Source organism: Tigriopus californicus, chromosome 9 (assembly GCF_007210705.1).
Source record: "Tigriopus californicus strain San Diego chromosome 9, Tcal_SD_v2.1, whole genome shotgun sequence".
Lineage (NCBI taxonomy): Eukaryota > Metazoa > Arthropoda > Copepoda > Harpacticoida > Harpacticidae > Tigriopus > Tigriopus californicus.
This window is the reverse complement of record NC_081448.1, coordinates 14080461-14101316: the sequence shown is the minus strand read 5'-3', so window position 1 is coordinate 14101316 and position 20856 is coordinate 14080461. Positions and strand designations below refer to the sequence as shown.

The 20856-nt window shown below is 41.8% G+C and overlaps 1 protein-coding gene across 1 annotated transcript; it reads right to left on the bottom strand.

The window, feature by feature from the left end:
- Positions 1 to 5674: 5674 nt before the first annotated feature.
- LOC131887106 (glutamate-gated chloride channel-like) lies at positions 5675 to 20634 on the bottom strand. The gene is given in 13 exon segments (XM_059235629.1): positions 5675 to 6520; positions 7338 to 7560; positions 8164 to 8345; positions 11107 to 11237; positions 13342 to 13476; positions 13700 to 13782; positions 13912 to 14005; positions 14008 to 14063; positions 16054 to 16130; positions 17240 to 17307; positions 17413 to 17663; positions 17739 to 17980; positions 20095 to 20634. Coding segments are annotated over 12 exon segments (1764 nt in total). The 5' UTR covers positions 17912 to 17980; positions 20095 to 20634; the 3' UTR covers positions 5675 to 6229.
- Between the last annotated feature and the right edge of the window lie 222 nt (positions 20635 to 20856).

Below are 20856 nucleotides of genomic sequence, written 5' to 3'. Positions count from 1 at the left end.
CTCTACAGCATCTTGATCTGTGACTACAAGATCATCTAAACGCTCAACTTGACTAACCTTGCAATCTCACCAAACTCATTTTCAGAGCAATGAGCTGTTGCTTTTGAACTCAATGGGGTTGAAAACACACTGGAGAACTAATCTCCAAGTATGATAGCCATAGTCTCTACGTTGTTAATGGCTTCCCCATCAACCTCAAAAAGCCCAACAGAGTGTTTCGTTTTTCTCTTAGAGTTCGCCTAAGAGAAAAAAGCCTTCGGATTCGACCTGACCTCTTGAACCACTTTACTCTCAGTTTGTAACTGGTCATATTCGATGGAGGCCTTAATCTTACCCTGAACTACGTCCAACTTTTTTGGAGACTATCCACAATTACTGGATTCAAAGTGCTCCTCTGCCTTTTTGCTAGTTTGCAACTCTTTTTGAACAAAGTCTTCCTATATTTTGGAATTTTAGTCCGTGTCCCACCTTTCGGAACACCTTCAGAGATTTCTAAGCTAGAGCAAACTTGCTCAAAAACTGAAACTAATTCATCAATGGCTACATCTATGGACGATTCCTTTTTCAGCATTGAGATGAGGTCAAGCTCCTCTAACCTTTCTTTAATCAACGACCAATGTTCATCTTTGAACCTGAACTTAGCCAGACCGACCTTTTTGGCCGGTTTTACTCTAAAGCGCGCCGGCTTTTGAGTAATGGTCGATCCTATTTCAAGAACATGATAATCTGACAGATTACGAGTCGAGAACGCGATTCTCTCTAGTGGTCACACCAACATAGTGGGAGAAATTGTGCGAGATCGCCAATTCTTCCAGCTTTTCAAACGACTGAGATGTCGATTTTGAGATGGTAATATACCCATCAGGACTAACCTCCTATTCTACAACGCTAGCCGGAAAATCAAAGTCCCCTACAGTGAATACCTTCGAGCAAACTGCCTGATCCAACTCATTTCCAGGGAATTGGAGAGTTGACATAAAAGAACTTACTGAGCAAAAAGGGGGTCTATACATTGTTACAATAGACAGATCAAGCCCTCGGATATGACAAACTAAGACCTCTACTTCTCCATTCGACATTTGTACACGACTAATTTGCAAATCATTCCTAATATATAGGCATACACCCCCATGTGGTAATATGGGATTATCAGGGAGTATCCTATCACAACGAACTGAGTTGAAACCAACTATGGTTAGATCTTCATCTAAGACCCCTGGCCGAAGCCAGGTTTCTGTTATAGAGATGAATGAAATCTCTCTCTCAAAAGCTAGTTCTTCTACGATCTTAACTTTTGTGTTGTCTTTTTTCGAAATTAGACAATGTACGTTCAAATACAGCCCCTTCACGGGCCTCTCTTTTGACGGACCAAGTTCACAAGATCTTGGACCTTCCTCACCAACCGTAAAAAATCCCTCTTATCAACAAAGCTATGTTCTATTGGAGGCAAAGCATGAGCATATGGGGATGGTTAGGTTTGGGAAATGGATTGGGCAACTGCATTAGAATAGGAACGAATTTTGAGAATAGGGGTGGGGCAAGGAATATTAGGGAGGAGAGTGTATAGGAATACGGGTGAATTGGGTATTTGAAGGAAGAGGAGGGAATTGGGAGAGAGGGTGGGGGTAGGATGAGAGGAAGGGAGGAAGTTAAATGGGTGAAGGAAGGGGGTAGGGTGGGATTAGGTTTAGGAATAGGGTCAGCTCTAAAACTACGAAACTGAGCTATCCTATTTCTCGCCTTTCTCTTTGTCCCTTCTACGTGGACGGAGGTACACCGTGCATTAAAGTACGTCTTACGTCTCATGGACTGACGGCACATTTACGGGTGAAAAAAAGGACAATCTACCTTTGAACATCCCTTCTTCCTACTTTACATCTCAAGGCCGAACTTGACACCATTTAGGGTGGCCAAACTGGCAGCCTTTTCCTTCTTCAGGACAAGGCTGCTTCCGGTAAACAGGACAGACTGTTTTCTCTAAAAATGTCTTTTCGTGCTCTATTTCAAGAGGAGCTACTACTTCAACCTCTACATTGGTCAAATCAGTCACTTCTCAGCCACTGGGTGATTTCATTGACCCAAGCAACTATAATAAAGGGCTTATTGACTACGAGAAGGATCCTTCCCTGCTAAGACCAAGTCCAAACATTGTCTAGCCTCTTTGCTGACTTTTCCACAAATAGCTTCCATCATGAATGCAGGAGGAACTATCTATGAACTACAAAATCAAGAGACCAAGAAAAAGAAAATAACTCAAAGGCTATGCAATCTTGTCCTGAGATACAGGACAACAGAGCAAAATGAACTACNCAATCTTGTCCTGAGATACAGGACAACAGAGCAAAATGAACTACAAAATCAAGAGACCAAGAAAAAGAAAATAACTCAAAGGCTATGCAATCTTGCCTGAGATACAGGACAACAGAGCAAAAGAGGGCTCTCACATCAAACTAACAAGAAGTAAGGGACAGAGAAAAGCAAGGAATCAAGAACATATGTAAACTAGGAAAAGAACACAAAAACACATAAATAAATTCAACAAACTGGTCTAACACAAAATGAAATCAATATACTAATGAACAATAAATCTTACTGTCAAGGACCAATACAATCAAACTAAAGAACTACACATAACGATTTGGAACTAGAAATACTACACTACAAATCAGAGGGAAACTGCTAAAGCTAAACAAAAACATAAATGAGCAATAAACTTACTAGGTTTTAAGGTAATTACGTCTTACCAAAGAGCTGTGAAAAACCAAACCTAATTGTGTGAATGAATGGCAATTCCCATTCATTCACTCACACACAAACACCACGAACACTACACGTGCACAGCAACCAGGGACCAACAGAGGAGGTCACACCTTGGTTCGAAATTCCTGGGAGATAAGAAAAGCAACATACTAAAATCCGACTGTTCTTAGCGAGCTCCAAAACAGGAATGAAAATTTGTAATGCTTTCATAAACCTTGTCTTTTAATTCTACCTCGTTTCAAGTCATCGGACTATTACCAAGGTTTTTTATGTTCTATTGGACGATGAGCAGTGATATCAATATTATTATTAAGTTAACAAGAGCATCTTTTGTCAATTGCATCATTTTATGGTTGCTTCTTTTATCAAATAGCTCGATTTTGAGAGGGTGTATGACCTCAAAGGCCATTTATGTCAATATTTTTTGTAGTTTTGCATGATTTGCCAAGCAATCCTTCTCTTCTCATTTGCAATTTGACTTATGGTTTAATTTGACAAACTAGCACGATGGTTCAATCAATGTTTTAAGTTACAACCTCCTCTGATTTTATGCACGTATAGTTTCCCGTTTGTCTCGACTTCAGAAGGAGAGCCTGCAACGATTTTTTTATTTGCAAAGCATTGACATTTCCTCCAAAATCTACCTTAGTGCATCCGTCCTCTTTGAATCGATAATGAAATAAGCTCTTTCACGTTTTACTTGCCTTAACGTGTTCCATCAAAGCATGGAACACTTTATGTCTAACAAAATTGGTAGGGAATCTCATGCGTTCCCTCAATCATACGGTTCTACCACATTTTTGATTAGTATTTGCAGAGTAAATAACGCTTTGATCGACATCGTAGGGACTAGCCCTCTAGTAGGGACTAAGAGATTACAAAAAACCTTCTTCCATGGCAATGCTGGCTCAATTCTAAACGGGGCAAGTTTCAAATAAAGTTATTTGATGCCCTGACAAGCTTTTTGGAATTCCTCGACATTTAAATGATACAAATGAGATGAAATGGGATAAGAAAATGAAAGGTCAGTAGAATAAAATAGTTGACTAGAGTGTGATACCACAGGAAAAGAAAATGAATAGAGTTGGGGTTGAAAAAAGTGAAGAGGGGAATGACTGACAGTACATAAACGGTAATGGTAAATGATGAAAGTCTTGGTTCTTGCAATAGAGTTGGTGGGTCAGATTAAACAGATCCTTTATCAGCTTCCGCTGTTGATAACATTTGGCTGGTAGCGGGACAAAGTTGCGTGAACGCCAATACTCCGAAGGGATATCGGGCCACGGATAATAAGATGTTAGTAACTTCTTGGCCGGGAAGGATAGTCGAAGAATAATCTTGTGTTTCATAGCCATTATACGCTGCACGAAATATGGCTCATGTTCTGCACTTCAGAGGGCACTTTGTACCTTAGCCTCTACCAAATAAAGGGCCGATTTGGCCGGTTCCTGTTTATTGAAATATACTGCATTCGTGTTGTTTTTAGCTAATTCTATCAAAATCTTATATGCCTCTTCCCGTTTTGTTTAGGCTGTCTGTCGCTGCAAATGAGGGCCCTTATTAAAAGAACTCGAACCACAAACGCTCTCCTTTCCAAAATTACCTTTGTCACGGCAGCTCTTTGTGTTATGTTCTATGCTTTGACCAGTCTGTGTGTTCATCAATATTTCCAGCCAGCTAATTTCCAATGATTTGCTGTTAAGTTCGAGCTGATCCAACCATTCAATCAAAAGTTAGGTGGGGGTACAATTAGGCATTCAGTGAGTCATGAAACATCCTGTTTTCAATATATCTCTACTATATGGACAACAAATTCCCTTACTTAGTCTCCATATCCCAGTTTAAAAACTAATTCGGGATTGTAAAAGTGGTTCATAGAAAGTTTCCGAGATCCTTTTCGTTATTTGCCACTTCGTCGCTCCTGGTAAAACCATTTACTTGGTTTGAGGAAAAAGCCCCACGGTATTTCCGATACCGACACAGGAAACAAATACCAGCAATACCAATCAGACGTTTGTTTTCCTCCTTTTAGAGATGGGAAAGCAACCACTTCGTTTCTGTCTGTTTGGGGTTGAAGGCTTTTGGCGAGATTGGTTTTGGTTTAATTGCTATCCACTTCATCCTCTCTGTCAATTCTCGTCCTCTCCGCTTCTAGACATGATCGCAAATTTATCAAATTATACAAATTTTGAAGCTCTAACGGAACCCAGGTAAAGACTCCTATGACGCTCTTCCTTGAGCATTAATCTTTGGCGTACAAGCGCAAAGATTAATTATGTGCTGGTATTCAAATTTCGATTCTGTGAATCAAATCTGTCTTCTTTCTTGACACAAACTGATTTTCATTCGACTCTGTAATCCTCATTTTGGATCTCTCTCCTATCATTTTCAGCCTTCTTCCTCCAACATAGGGTAGCAAGGTTCTTTCGCCCTCGTTCTTCGGCCTTTGGTTGAAAGAGGCTTTCAGTTGCTCTTGAGGGCTGAGAAAGTAAAAGGAAGTTCAGACAAGCGTTAAAAAAGGGAAATGAACATTATTACTGCCAAGGAAAGAGAGACCTCACTATGAGGAGGGCCTCTCAGATTTATGCCACTAAGAAAAAAAATCCTCCATCTACTGAGTCTCAATCCCTTGTTTCAAATTACGTCCAGGAAATAAAACAGAAATGTACTCACGACATTTTCAGGCGCCATGCCCGGTAAGGGAAAGCAAGGGATCTTTGATGGAAAAGGGAAAGCATTACAGTGGTTTCCACATTGCTGAGTCCAATGAAAACGTGGCAAGGGCAAGTACTTCATTTCAGACTCAACTGGAAGGCCATAAGTTGCCATATCTTTCCTTCCTGAATACTGAGAGTGGCGATATCCTGGTTGCCTTAATTAAGAAACTTACAAATACATTCTGCACTTTACAGTCCTTCAAAACGATTCAACTTGGAGGTTTATTGCGGATGTAACATGTGACAAGTATGCTTGGTTGGCATTAGTTCAAGTAATAACATAAGAGTGATTGCTAAAAGGGTAACGAACAAACCGTAGAACTTGGTAACTTGCCCATTTGATTGTACTTCTCGTTCAATTTTTCCATTTGTCTGGGAGTGGTGCGTATGTGCTTTTAGAAAAATCATTGTAACATTCTCGACTCTTACGGGGAGATAACTAGTACATAACTTGATGAGCAGGACAAACTTGAGCAACTGTTGATTTCCCAACTTCGAAAAGGTAGGCGGGAAGCTATTTGAGGGGATATTTTTTTAACCGTGATAAAAAAGGCGAAGAAAATCAGCTCATCAAAAACACGGTTGTCCAATCGTCAATGGACGAATCGTGCACCGCGGAGGATGATTCGTTATCATTATCTTTTATTTGAGGAACTCTTTAGGCTTGAAAGCCGGTGTAGGCGAGGGCAATGAACTTGGTGTTCGCCATTTCACAGCCTTGGATACCCCTTCTTGAAGATTCGTCGCGATTTCTAATCCTTGAAAGTACTGTAATAGCTCATGGTCAAATAGTATGACCAATACATGATGTTGAATCCGGCGAACGACAGCGGAAATATGATCCTGGATATCACGTCGATTCGCTTGGCCTCCGAGGCCACATGACCAGACAAAGAGTTCATCACAGTATTGACCACCACGTTGACGGCCGTCCCATTTTGATCCTGAAATCGTCCAGTTCGGTCTCGGGGCAATTCTGCACATAAGAGCTTATTCTCCCCACGAATAACAGCTGAGCCAGCAATGCGACGCATCAATGGGTCCTATGAAAAGAAAAATGGGAAATGACAAGTAACCGCTGGTGGTTCTGATCTAGATCGGGGAACATTTGAAGATTAGAATCTTCAAACCCTCGGTCTTGATCCTGATATAAAACTAAGAACTCTCCTGGGAACCCATCTTTGAAAGTGGGTAAACTTATCACTACGTGTTCATCGGAGATTTGCCATTTTATGATGGGACTGTGCCATAAAATACAAAATGTGACAGGTATGCCATCTCCAAAGTCGAGTTTCTTGCGTCCATAAATATGGGCTAGAAAGCAAACTTTGATATCAAAACGCATGTTTCGAAAAAGATATCTTCCTCTGAGGCTAACCTATTGAAGGTAAATACCTTGGTAGTGGAGGGATGTTTGCACTCATCTCAGAACCTGGTTGAAGTGTGGAAGTCTACCGAGGTAAATTAGTGCTCTTTGCTAAGAACCAAGAAGATTTACCTACTTCCGAGTTTTAAAGGGGATCATTATGAGACACGATGAGTTCAGTGCCCAACCTTTTTCGTGTTTGGCCGTGCTATGTGCCTTAATGCGAGTTGGTATTTTCTTTGAAAACCTACCACTATTCCATCGAATTGGCTAGAACCTCAAAACCCCTAATTTCAAATCCCTTTATGGGACCTAAGAAATCTCAAGGTAATCTCAAGGCCACAGAGAAAAGTACAACCAACAAAAGTTCTCGGGCCATTGTCACCAAAGAAATGCTTAATGTTCCACTTTTGCGGCAAAGCACCAAAGCCATTTAATGTCTGCCTCGAGGGGAAAATGAAATGATGAGATTTTTGAAGTCTGTTGTTGCCTACCCTGCTATACATAGGGGGGTCCCTTTGGTTGTTGTAATATCGTTGCTGTTGCTGCTGTTGTTGATGATGTGGCAGTAGCTGTTGTTGTTGTTGTTGCTGCTGTTGCTTTAGATGATGCTGTTGTTGTTGCTCTTCCTCCTCATACATGAATTGGGCTTCCTGCCGGTCGCGTTCCATTTGTTTTTCCAAGGCCACGCGCTCCGCATTGTTCCGCGCATCAGCTCTGAAGAGAAAGAGAGAGATCAGACTAGGGGTCCGTAGAATTTATCTGAGTGCTCCCCATTCAGTTCGAGTATTAAGAGTCTAAAGGTTCGTTTTTTTATCATCTTCGGAGCGAACATAATCTGCGAGAGTGATTTTACGGTTGTCCTTGCATAGAACATGCCCAGCCTTAGTCTGAAAGGGACATGGGACAAGGCCACTTCGGAAAACTTATCGGTCCAAGAAACAATGATACTTCTTCTTTTGGAAAAGAAATGGCTTTTGGGCCTTTTCATTTGAAGGTCAATCAAACAGTGCAGACGTCCTTTCCAGGATCGATGATCGTGACCTTGGAAGGGGAGGTTTTTAATGAAGCAATGACCTTTTCGTTGTAGCAAATGCCTCATCAATTAGGTCCGTCTCATACACGTACCACTACCAGAAGTACAAAAGCGTACCTAATTCAATAATGAAGTCATTGTAGAAACTAGCTTGGCGTGTCAATACGAAATCAAGGTCGTAGGCTTTTGAAAAAACAAAGCCTTCGGTCGATATCTCTTCCTCTGGCTGGTATTCCAAAATGTGATCCAGCTCTAGATATAAATCTTTAAGAGGCGAAGCTTACCGAGCAGCGTAGTTGACCAAAGCATATTCGAGGAGGGCCAAAAATACGAATGTAACACAGAGATTGGACCACACGTCAATGGCCTTTGTGTAAGCCACAGGAGGAAGCGATTGGTTGATGGAGGACGTTGTGGTAGACATAGCGAGTAAGGTAGTGATGGTCAAGGTCACTCTCGCTGGAGCCTGAAATCATAGTCATTAGAACAAGCATCTAAAAGGTACGTAAAAGCGGACATGGTATGCCCCCCAAAAGCTGAGACATCATTTAGGATTATGGCTTTTCCAATTCATAGCCAAACAAAGGTGTATTATTTAAAGTGCTCAGATGGGATCAAGTTTCGACGTCAAAAGTGACATTCACAATGGAACTGTCACAAGCTGAATATTCATGTTTCCAAAGACCCACCAAATTGCGTAGACCAGACCACCTTCGTCCAATTTCATTTTGGTGTTTTTAAGAAATTTAGCAGAAAGGTGACGTAACATTTCGATGCTAAATCGAGTAAATTTCTTACTGCCAGTGCTTAACATTGCTCTAGGACCCATTTCACCAAAGGCGAGTTTTCAACAATCTAGCGAAACTGAATATTTGCCTTTTGAACTGTACACAAGTAACCGTCATCTAGAAAATTTCTCTAGCTTTGGGGTTGCCAGGGTAAGGAGAAATGACCAATCTGCTGAGCCACTCACAGTTTATATTTTTGCTCGAAAATACTAATATTGCTCAAATCAGCATTTCTCTATATCTATTGACACGAAGAAGGTGCTAAAGATGTTTCCGTGAAGAATGTCGCCGGGAAATCGACTTCGATAAAAAAATGAACCCAAGTATTTTCAAGATAGGTTATATTGGCCCTTGCGATAAGATATCTTTGTTGTTTTGAGAAGAAAATAATTGCAGGTAAGTCTTGGGTGTTTATGGTTGGAATTTGCAAAGAGCTCGCAAAAACATTAAAAAGGCAATGGCGACGATGAGAAATTTGCAAATAATTGGAGCAATCTAGAGTCTCAACAAGAAACAAAAAGTTTCGCTTAATAGGACGGTTCCATATACTTTATGAGATACACACATAAAAGTCTACGCTCATGTGAAACTTTGGTTCTTTGGTATTCTCGTTCTTTTCATTAAAAGGTGTCATTAAAGGTCGGAATGATAGTTTATTTTAAAACCATTCATTTTCCCAAGTTACCATTTCAAGACACTGAAAATATGAACCTAATTTTAGGTGGTTTAGGTGTCCGTCTGCATTAAAACTTGATTCATTTTTCGTTATCTCAAGGCTAGAAAAAAAATCCCTTTTTCTAAGCCAATTGAGCAACGATCGTGTGAAAACAGAATATTCAATTGGCGTTTGCCCCATAAAAACAAAAAAGTACTGAAATCATCGCTCGAATTTAAAGTTTTTCGCCTTTTTATACTACCCGCCTTATTCTCACTGAAGATTACAGCGTAAAAATAAGCTACTTTGACGAAATTGTTCACTTATTTTCATTTATGAAAACTGTTTTTCATGCATACCATGCTGAGTCTCATAAACGCAAAGGAAACCAACAGGAACAAAAAGTGAACTCCCATGGATCTAATTTGACTTTGAATAGTTTCGTGTCAAAGTGATGCCTCGATACCATCCTGTCAATACAGAAAGAAATGCGTATGTAATGGCCATTGCTCTCCATGAGTAAAGCTTATTCAAGTTCGGATTTCAAAAAGTCAACTTGGTCAAGCCCTTAAGCTCGCTTGTCTGTTCATGTGCTCTCATTTGATAACAGGGTCGGGCAAACCTTTGCCTTTTTTAATCAAACTCGAAAGCATGAGAAGACGAACTCGCTCAAGGTGTCTGGACCCTACGACTTTCTTAAACTTCAAGCAAAGAAAGCAATGTCTATTGAATAGATACTTATTCCTGACCTTTAGGTATAATTCTGAATTTTAGCAAAATAATTCTTCCACATTAGTCACGTGGTAATTTCTTGAGGGAAACCTCGAGACCGTTTGTTCAAAAATAGATCCTTGGGAAGAGAGAAAACATAAGATATAACTCCATTCTAGATTTAAGTGGAAATTTGTCTTCTCAACTCATTAAAACTTTCCCGAGCACATGATCCTGGCAGACTTGCCACTCCTTTATGGTTAGAAGACATTGTCTGGTTGACAGTAACGACTCTCCTCAGAGTAAATTATGTTTGTCAATAAATCATGAATGAGATTGGGCCAGCACAAACCGCCTTGATTAACCAAACAAATCGTGTTTGCTTCTGGGATTGCAGCTATTACCATGAGACTCGAGGGAAAAGGTTAATGCGGCAAGGCCATAATAAAACCATTTCCAATCTGTCTGTCAACTGGCCGAAATAATTGACCTTCAAAGGGTTTTGTTTTTGTTCTTTGTTTGGACGGAAACCAATCAAACTATTGAAATGCCCAAGGTCAAAGTCTCCTTGGTAACAAAATGTTGCAGAGGAAGAGCCAATATTCCAGCATTACTTCCCATTCAATTCAGGGCTTTTCCTCGTATATTGAGCCTTCATTACAAAACATGATTTATTTTTGGAACCGTAATGCTGCTGCTTATGCCCTAACAAATGTGTTTGCACCATTCTGGTAATAGCTAGAGGCCAATTGTCCCATCACATTGTTACCCCAAGTAACATGTATTGTGGGTCGCAGTAGCTGCCTATCTTTGTGAGTAACCCATTATGTATACGATAAACGTGGGCTCCCTGAATTCTGAGCTATTTTCGTACTAAAGAAGGACTGGATACTATATCCAGGCGTATCCAGACTCGAGTGAAGAGCCCCACAATTTGTGGCGGCAAGAAGGTTGGGTAAAAACACAACCTTTTTACCTCCTCCTCCAAACAACAATTTCTTCGATCTTTTCCACTCTGCCACCAACCCCTTGACCTTTCCTCTGAGACATAGTGCATGAACCTTGAAACTTACTGATTTATGGTCCAACCAAAATGACATCCAAGAGACCATGACGATCATGAAGGTCGGAATGTAGATGGTGATGATGTAATAAGAGAGCTGCCTTTTGAAGGTCATGTCCACCGTGAGACAACTATATTCACCTGGAAACCATGAAAACAAGCACAATTGATTAAATATACAATCAATCGCCATTCATCTGAAGGGTCTTCCTTTAGACCTTGCCTCCTGGAGTGTACTTCCAAAATGTCACCCGAAAAGAAATTGGGTCCATTTGTCTCACCTCCATTTGCCACTTGAGCCTGTCGACAACTCAATTTGGGCGTCAGTTTCCTTTTAAAAAATTACACACCCACACACACACACACGCACAACCAACCAACCACTTGGGGTCCGAAACCAAAATTGCTAGGGGGACAAAAGTAGGCGAAAAACAATCGCAGCAGACCAGACAAGAACAATATTTACCAACGAGATGCATCGGCTACCGTAAAACTAAGAATCAAGATTCCTTTCCTCACGATAAAGTAAATAATCCTTTTCACTAAAAGATCCACTCGAATGCCCTTTAGTTTGAGCAAAATAGAAAAGTTCCTCGAGACTTTGAGCGGATGAGTAGATTGAATTCCCCACAAGAGACTTTGGTGTCAAAAACTTGAAGTTCCTCTTTCCTCCCTAGCCCTCTCAGGCAAAACTCAAAGCCAGCTAGTCTTGTTAGATTGAGGCTGACAATCGAATCGATATTCAATATAAAGGTGTAGGGACATTTGGAGGTCTGAGATTGGATGGAAAAAGTGTCTCTATTGGTACTCTGCATGTATGCCTATTGACAATCGAAATATGCCAAACCTTTTGAGTCGTTGAGAAACTGTAACATTTCGACGATACAGCTACGACATTAGCTTTCTTGGCAAGCGTTTTAGGATGTAACAAATGTAGGTTTTACTCAAGGTCTTCTTTTGTCTTGCTCAATCCTTTCATTTTCATTTAAAGTTCCCCAATCGTTTTTTTACAATGAAAAATAACAAAACCAATTGTTGTTAACAAAAATATTTGTCTGTAATTTCCTCACTCCATTGCACTTCATCCAAAAGCTTAAGGGTGTTTTTTGTCCACAAAAATAGTGAGCCAAACACGTGCCAAGATTGCCGAGAGTATCCTGACAATGCACAAGACATCAAGAGCCACACCTGAAGACCTCGGTCAAAGGTTTTTGGGACCAGTTGCCGAGGAGAGCATTTGCTCTCCTCTCAAATCGAAGGCTCAAGTGACAAAGCCGATAAGGCTTGAGAAGAATGTCAGACTTCGTGATTAACGGGATCGATAGAGTGTCCCTTCAATATGGGATTTCGTTCCTTTTTGTTGTCCGTCTTCGATTTTGTCAGCGGAATTGTATTACATAAATGAACGCATCTTTGGACACGATAGACTTGGATTTAGGTTGAGTATCAAATTGGTTTAAAGCCAAATCGGTTTCCAGGAATCTCGATGACTCAGAGTTCCTTGGAATTGACAACACTCTTGGCTCCAGGCCAAGCGGGACAAACAAACCTCTTTTTGCCAAGTCTGGATGTCATTGGAATAATGTCTAGACAAGGCAATCCAGTCTAGTCAGGAATGATCATCCCATGATTGTTTCATTATTCATAACTGTGTCAAGATTGTAGGAGTACAATTAAGTCGGTCAGAAACAAGACGATCCATGGAAAATTGTGTACTCATTTTTTTTACCGCATACAACGAATTCAAATGCGTCTTTTAAGATTCTTTTTGGGGAATTGAATTACGACAGTATCTTTAAATAACTATTGCAGAAAAGACTTTGAGTTATTTAGAACCGTTGAAATCAAGTATGGAGATTTCCTTTTAAAAGGATCATTGTTGATAACATTTTCGTGATCAAGATTTTTGGGCTTGAAAAAAAAGGCTAGAAATGTGCTTATGGGTATATATAACCATAGTTCCTAGAGGAACCAAATATACATAATATATACCAAAGAGATCTTCAAGGGAAATTATACGAACCCTAGATCAATGACAAAATGCAACCAATGCTGTAAAAGATTGCTTTAGGAATTTGCCCCCACAAAGCAAAAAGTGGCGGTCAATCCAAAGTTTAAGGGGCCTTTTGTTGGTTTTGCGTTTTTGTGAGATTATGTCTGCTTTTCATCTTTTGAAGAAAAACCAATCTCAAGATGGATATGAAAACACGCCCTTGATCCAAAACATGAGCATAAATCACCTTACCTGTGCAGTCTTGACATTACAACTCCCGTCTAAATACTATGCAACTCGAATCCCCGGGGAGAAACAAATTGGACACGAATTGGACCGGGTCGGGCACTTTCCAGGTATAGACCAAGTCGGCCGTGGTAAAACCATCTGTAACACAATGGATCAAATTGATTACTTGCGCCATAGTATCATAGTTTTCAAGAAAATGGTCATGCATCAAGATTTGGTAGACGTGGCCTTGTTCTTGCTTCATGAAGGCAATAATACCTAACGCATAGATTCAGTACGTATTCGACGAGGCCGTTGAACGGTATCTAGTGGTATTCCATTTCTATGCGTACGTTTGGTGAGAAAGAGCAGATTCACTTACAACTGGCCACTCTTAGATAGCAGGTTTGGGTGTCCAATGGAAATAGTTCCAATGTCATGGGACAAGAGAGCGTGAGAGACACTCTGAAACGGTGGGAAAGAGAACTGTTATTGCAACTGATCTGGGATCTTCTCACTTAGACCCGAATAGCGCAAGAACCAATGTGAGCGTGAGAGCGAGTCCTTGCCTAAGACGAGAGACGATGTCATTACCTTATGCTGTAGAGAATATCTCCGTTGGGGAACACTCTTATGTAGAGATTGGGTTGGATAATGTTATGGAACTGGCCATGCTTCTCGTTCCTGAGAAAGTATCTGGCATCCAAACCTTCCGAGAATCTTGAAGTGTGAGTACTTGATACGGCCTGAAACATACGATACAAAACTCAAGGCCACCTTCGAAGGTTGTGCATGTACTACAACACGTTTGGGGCCCATATTGTACTGCGTACGTAAAGAATCTCTCATTGTCGGGTAGTCGACCTTATCTTGGCATTTTAAGCGCTCACTTAAGACAAACGTCTGTGAAACCTTGCCCACCTGTTCTTGTCTATTTCTTGGAACCGTCAAGGACAAATCCAGAAACAGAATCACTTCTTATGGATGGAAGAAAGAAGGCCTTGAAGGTTTCAAGATCAATGATCTATTTCTAACATGAGTGATGCCTTCTCAACACATATATCTGTACCACTTGAGGGGGCTGGTGGTAATAATTCTGAACGAAACCTTGAGATTGATATCGCATTAGAAGCACTTCTCGCTTTGGAAAGTCTGTGGCATCGATCAAGAGATTTCTCTTGAGTCATTCAGCTTGCTTTGAGCCTTTGACTTGAGAGGCGTAGCTTAACCTTCGTCTTGTTCTGATTGTTCGCCCAAAGAAAGTCTGCCTTTCAGCTGGAATCCTTTGGGGGATTTTATATCGCTCTCATTGCATTTCAAACTCTACACATTTGTCAATGTGTCGTAGATAACGAATTTTGTACTTGATCAAAATGGTCATGGGTGCATTGTTTCCTCTCAAACCAGGCACAAAAATATTATGCTCATGTTTTAATATATTGACATTGATTAAAGTTTTAAAGCACAACGTTTTAGCGATTGGCAAACTTTTACTCCATTGGTAGTTATGACTGAATGAAACAAGGAGCCCCCTAGATTGTTAGATTCCCCGAATTATTCTTTCCATCAAGGTAAACAGGTTCAGCTTTCCCTCTCCACTCTGTTTTATGACAAAGCGATTCTGGCTAACTTTAAGTTGAAACTCTTTCCAAGTTTTAAGACGGGCTTTCAATAATAATTGCATTTGGTGAACTCACTCCTTAGACCCAAAAAGGAACTTTGTGTTGGCTTTACCGAAGAACAACACTTGGAAAATCGAACTCGACCGAAATGCCCATCACTGGGAATTTAGGATCCGAGCTCGATGAAAAAGAACCAGACGAGGCATGCAACCCAAACTTGGCTCTTTTCCAGAACAATCTTGACTGGACAAGCCGGATTTGGTTTTCAAAGAGATTAAGTTTCCTTCTTTGACGCTGCTTGTGTTGTATAACAGCGAGACATCAATAATCTAGGAGGATGAGAGGCCCTTTGATCGGCCGTTCGAACGACCCTCCATTTACTCCGTGATGGTGTGCACAATCGTTGTCATCACTCAATGTTTGGAACATTACCCAGACTGGTTGAAGAAAAGCAAAACTCTAATGTACGAGTCATCCACATCGAGGCTCAATTGAAACATGATCATAGAAATTCAAGGCTTGAGTGTGGTAGCCCTGTAGAAGTACTCTACGACACAAGGAGCCAATGTATGCCGTTGAATTTACCGAGTAAAACTGAATTGATGGGCAAACTTCAACGTCTCATTCTTTTGTCACACTGGAAAAAGAGCGATCTTGTCCCAAAAAAGCACAAGGGGCGAGAACGTGAAGTCTTGAAACGCTAATTATCAGTGGAGTGCCGAGTCCTTGTCCCAAGACAAAATAATAAAGAGTTAGCAAGTCAAGTATCCTAGATGCACTTTGGCTAACTTTATGATTGGATGAGAGACCCTTCAATATTCCTCTAAAGACAGCCGAAAAAGACGTTTCCGACCTAACTTGTACAATAAGCTAGCTCTGGCATTTGATCGATTCGGCACTCTGGAGACTCTTGAACCGGGATGGGGACTAGGGAGAGGTTAATTAGACCCTACATTATCCGCAGCAAACCACCGGAAATACAACTCACTTTACGTTGAGAGCCTTCGCTCGACGTTCAGTACACACACTACATAACCTAGAGGGATCGAATGGCATGCACATTGGCTTGGGAGTTTAGGCGGAAATGAATGTTGGCTGGCGGCGTGTTAAGCACGACTTACCACTCATATCATTGAAGGCCAGGCGGTGATCGTTCCATTGCTGACGAAACGTGATTTGAACACTGTATTCCTGTTGAGGGAGAAAAAGACACACGAAGATTAGGTGGAGGTCACAATTACTCTTGTTAAAACTATTCCGTAACCCATTTTTCCTTGCCCTCAGCGGGGGATCAAGGAAAGATAAATTGCAAAATCATCCAGTTAGAAGAAGGACTCTGTTTTGGCTCAAAAGTCTGGGGGAGCGAGGAAAGGAGAGCAAGATCAAGTTGGCCCACAGAGGACACTAGATATAGCCGTCCACGACCGTCATTTGTTCATTAATTTTTACGAGCATTCTTCCTCGACCCTCTCAAGAAGCGTGATCGAATCTCGATCTTAATCCCTGGGTTGTTCATCATCAATGAATGAATGAATGAATGACTAACTTTGGTGGTCCATTTGTAACCTCGTGTGGGGCAGTTCTGTTCTTCTAACCTTGAGCGGCAAAGGGTGACCATGAACGGAAATAACTCTAGTAATAAACTTTTGATGTAAGCACTTTTTGATCGACAGACACCATGTGTACTCGCAGCCCAGGGTATGAATCGGGAAAACATACATGCACCCTCTTTCAGGCGACTCTAAACCTCTCTTTGGAAGGACCTCGAGATTGGTTGGAACGATTATTCGCTGTGGCCAAGGCCATCGGCCCAAAGAAACAAGCTCGTGCTTGCCAAGTGATGGAGCGACGAAAGCGGGAGGCAAGAGGCAAGACCGGGAACGGTACAAAGAAAAGACGGAGAGAAAGAGGGAAGGAAGGAAAGAAAGACGGACGTCGGGAGCTTTTTCGACGGTTCCCTCGTTCTTTCGTGCGTCAGTCAGTCATATTCCGGACTGAATGGTACTCTCAAAATCTTCCCGAGGAGGCAAGAGCTCCATGTCACAAGGAATATTAACACCAAGATCCAAAACGACATTCCCCCTGGAGTGCCGAGAAACCTACGCGGTCGATTTCGGATTCGAGGGAGGCTAATTAGAAATTCCTCGGCCAGCCTCCTTCACTTCAAGTATGAGAAGCCCAAGAGACCGAAGTTTGGGATTGATACAAGTTTTGATCCTTTGGGACATTGGCTTTCTTTCTCTCTTTCTCTCTTTTTCTACGGCTCTGTCCAAGACTGACTCTCGCTCTCTTACACTCACCATTTTAACATCATCAATCTTTTCAAAGCTTCTGACGTACAAATTCACATTGACGATTGTGGGACCATCTGCAAAGAGGAACAGAAAGAGTGATGAAGGTCCAGAGAAAAAAGGAAACCTCCTCGTTAACTAGAAAGGCATACACCAAAGGCATTTGTTTTTGTTTTACTTACCTGTGCTGTTCACACCCTGGGGCCGAGAGCGGCTGTCATAGACGGTACTATCCAAGATATTGTCCAGGATCTTTTTCTCCTCCTGACGATGGTTCTTGACGGCCGCCTTGACCGATTTGCTCGGGATGCTGGCCAGGGCCGGATAGGTGGGGAGGGTGGGCAAATGCCTGGGCTGAGGTGGGGGTGGACCAAGAACATGATGCCGGCCTCGATTATGCCTGGAGCGAGGGTATTTAGACCTTTCCAATGGCCTATAGAAAAGCAGCAATCATTAAACAGGGCACTTGACGGAAACACAGGAATGCGATGAAAGGAACTAGACTAACCTCACGGAGTCCATTAGAATGACCATTAAGAACAGCAAAGAGACGAGGAATGATGTCGAGGGGATCAAGGATGGGCTCAAAGCCGCCATGTTATTGTTGCTCATTGACGTGGCGAGGTAGCTAAGGAACCGGTGGTCTTCACCTTCGACCCAATTGGAACAAGGATGCCACATCCACGCTCGGGGTCATGGAGCCGAAGTTTTAGGTGAGGATTGACCATCAAACACGGGTGACATTCTCACCTGGAAATGTTTGTGAGTCGTATTCTATTTGGTTTTTCATTCGCTTTCGGACATGTACTGGTGGATATATTAGAGGTTGTAGATGTCAATATGTGAAAGCAATACCAGGATGTGAGACAATAAGCAGGGACCGAGTCAATGGATCCAATTGAAAAGGAAGCCACCCCATTAGTTTTGTTGACTTGACGGGCGGAAACGGAAGAACAAGCGGACGAGTTTTGGCATCTCGAGTACGATTTTGGGGATCTCTTGAGAATCTCTTTCGAGTAAGTGCATCCTTTTGGCATCACCAAGTTGACACCCTAACTGTCAAAGCTGAGCTGGGAAAGGACTCTGTAAATCCTAATCTTCAGATCTTTTGCCTCGCAAACAAGCCGTCAGTGTTCGTTTTTTTCCGTTTAAGTAATTTACATTCAATTTGGAACATTTCTTGCGAAATGCACTTAGTCCTGTGCTGAAGAACAATACTACACCATTGTGACCAAATATGACAGTCCCGAATGGATCCACTGAGAAATGTCAACGTTTCCAAGCGTGAAAGAAATCCTATCGCTTTACCTTTCTGACGGATTTTCGTTGTAAATCTTGCATCTTGGCGACCAAGGAAAAAGACGGAATAATAACAACCTGAAATGGCCACACTGGCATAAGGGAAATCCTGTTTTCCTGTTTCTTTGGGGCCTGGAAGGCATTAACACTTTGGAGGAGTCTCTCAAGAAACAGCAGAGAAAGTGGATAGAGCTACTTTTCTCAAAAAATAGATTTAAGCCCCCTAAAATGGAATTGTTGTCGCTCTTTGAAGGTGCTATCTGTTCAACAAGGGGTATTCTCAAGTTCCGTCAGGCGAGGCGAATACCCTTAAAGAAAGGTAGCTCGACGCAAGGACCCAAGTCCATTAAACCTCATAGCTTCAACGTGTTTTATCATCGAACCTGTTATTTTGCTCCAAGAATTGGCTGGCCATTCCAAAAAGCGAGGTGTGTCCTCCACTGCATTTTTGCAAGGGCCTCGTTCCACAAAAACGGTCCAATGAACTTCAAGTCGGCCCCGTGGAATATCTTAGTAATTTGACTGCCACATTATGAACGTAATTGCCATCATCAGAGGCAAATTTGACAGAGACACGCTAGGTGAAATCCCGGATTACCTTTAACTAAGCTCCTTTTTGTAAGTTCAACAAAAATGAAAAGAGCCGTCTTCGTCTTCATTTTATCCAGGTACAGACTTGCTGGCAAGGGATCCTCATTATTCTCACATACTGATCAAAAGGTGGCTTGCCACTTCGTCTTCGTCTTGTGCTACGGCTTCTTGTCTGTGGAACAATGGGCTGAAAAGTCCCCAGGGAACGCGGTCCGCGAACAACGAACCTTGTGTTCCACACACCTGAGAAAAGCGAACCAGAATCGGAACAACATTAACGTGGATTAGGCAAAGCCTGCTCTAGTTGGGAGCTTTTTGTCACACTACCATTTTAGGTTTCCTTGTTTACAAGGATGTTTGGACTAGGTACACATTGCCGTAATGGTACACGTACATATACCAAGTGGTTGTAACCTGTCATTCGCACATAAGACAAAACTTACACGCACACGACCTAAATCGACTTGGATCCTTTCTGGGAAATTCGTCATAAAAAAGGATGCCAGACATCGATCCGGGCATGGGATAAATCCATAAGTGTGGTCTTTATGGGATGGATTTTTCCCTCTGAGCAATCACGATATCAATCACCAACATCCATCCCGAAAATTGATGAAGGCGGCTGAATACCCAAAGAGCGAACCCTAGAACGACCAAAACCATTTCAAGGCGATCATTAACTCCCAAGAATTCTATTTGAACCTCGAGCCATGGTAACATTTCTTGGCGCACAAAGAAGTAATCCCCTTTTAATGGGAGTAGTTTCAAGGCCTGAAAGGCTAGTATCAAGTAATCTATGAGGTACCCTTCACTTCCCTGGCTTCGTTGTCGTGCAGATGGGATTTGGGCGGGTATATTGGAAATAGCATGTGTCCTAAAAAAGACCTGATCGTGCGACTCTATTATGACTTCCAAGACAAGAGGGTCCATAGTTGTCACTCTTTTTTCCGTGACAGTTCAGTCAACAAACTCACCTTAGAACGAGCTTAATCCCAAGAATCTCATTTATTAGTTTCTTGCCAAAAAGGGGAATCAGGTGAAAACACTTTCTTCTCCTTGCTCGTGGGACCAAAACAACTCACTTTAGAGCAGGTAGCTGGCAAAGGACATTCACAAGAACTGGAGCCAATTCTACACAAAAGCAGCGTTCCAACTTGAGAGCGTGGGGATGATGACAGCAGCACGTCGATCTGATTCTCCAAAAATCGAATGATGAGGAACAGGCGAACAGACACAGACAGAGATAGAAAAGACCGATCGAACAAAGACGCTGGTAGGGTGAGGAAGGGTGAAAGAAGGACCGAGATAAATTCGATCCCCACTCAGTATTCAATCACGAAATTTCAACGGATTCAATGATCTCCCGAGTATCTGCTTATTCCACAGAGTAGAGAAAATGACTCTTTTTTCTCGTCTGCTTCTCTCGGAGAGTGTTGGAAAAAAATGTGGGGTGTTCCACGTTCCGTTCTCCTTTCACAACAGCCTGATAGTAGAGACTAAACTGAAAGACCATGTTGGTGGAACACTCACTCTCCTTGCGAGTTGGTGGTGCTCCAAAACCGATAGGGTGACTATTTTCAGCATTTTTGTACTGCATTGCCAACGGGTATTGTTGTATTTGGTTTTAAAATCAAGTTTAAACGGATTGACAAAGATTCACGGTGATGCGATGATGAAGGTGAAGAACAGCTTATATCAAACCTATTTCTTTTAAAGTTAAGGAATCTCGAAGAATC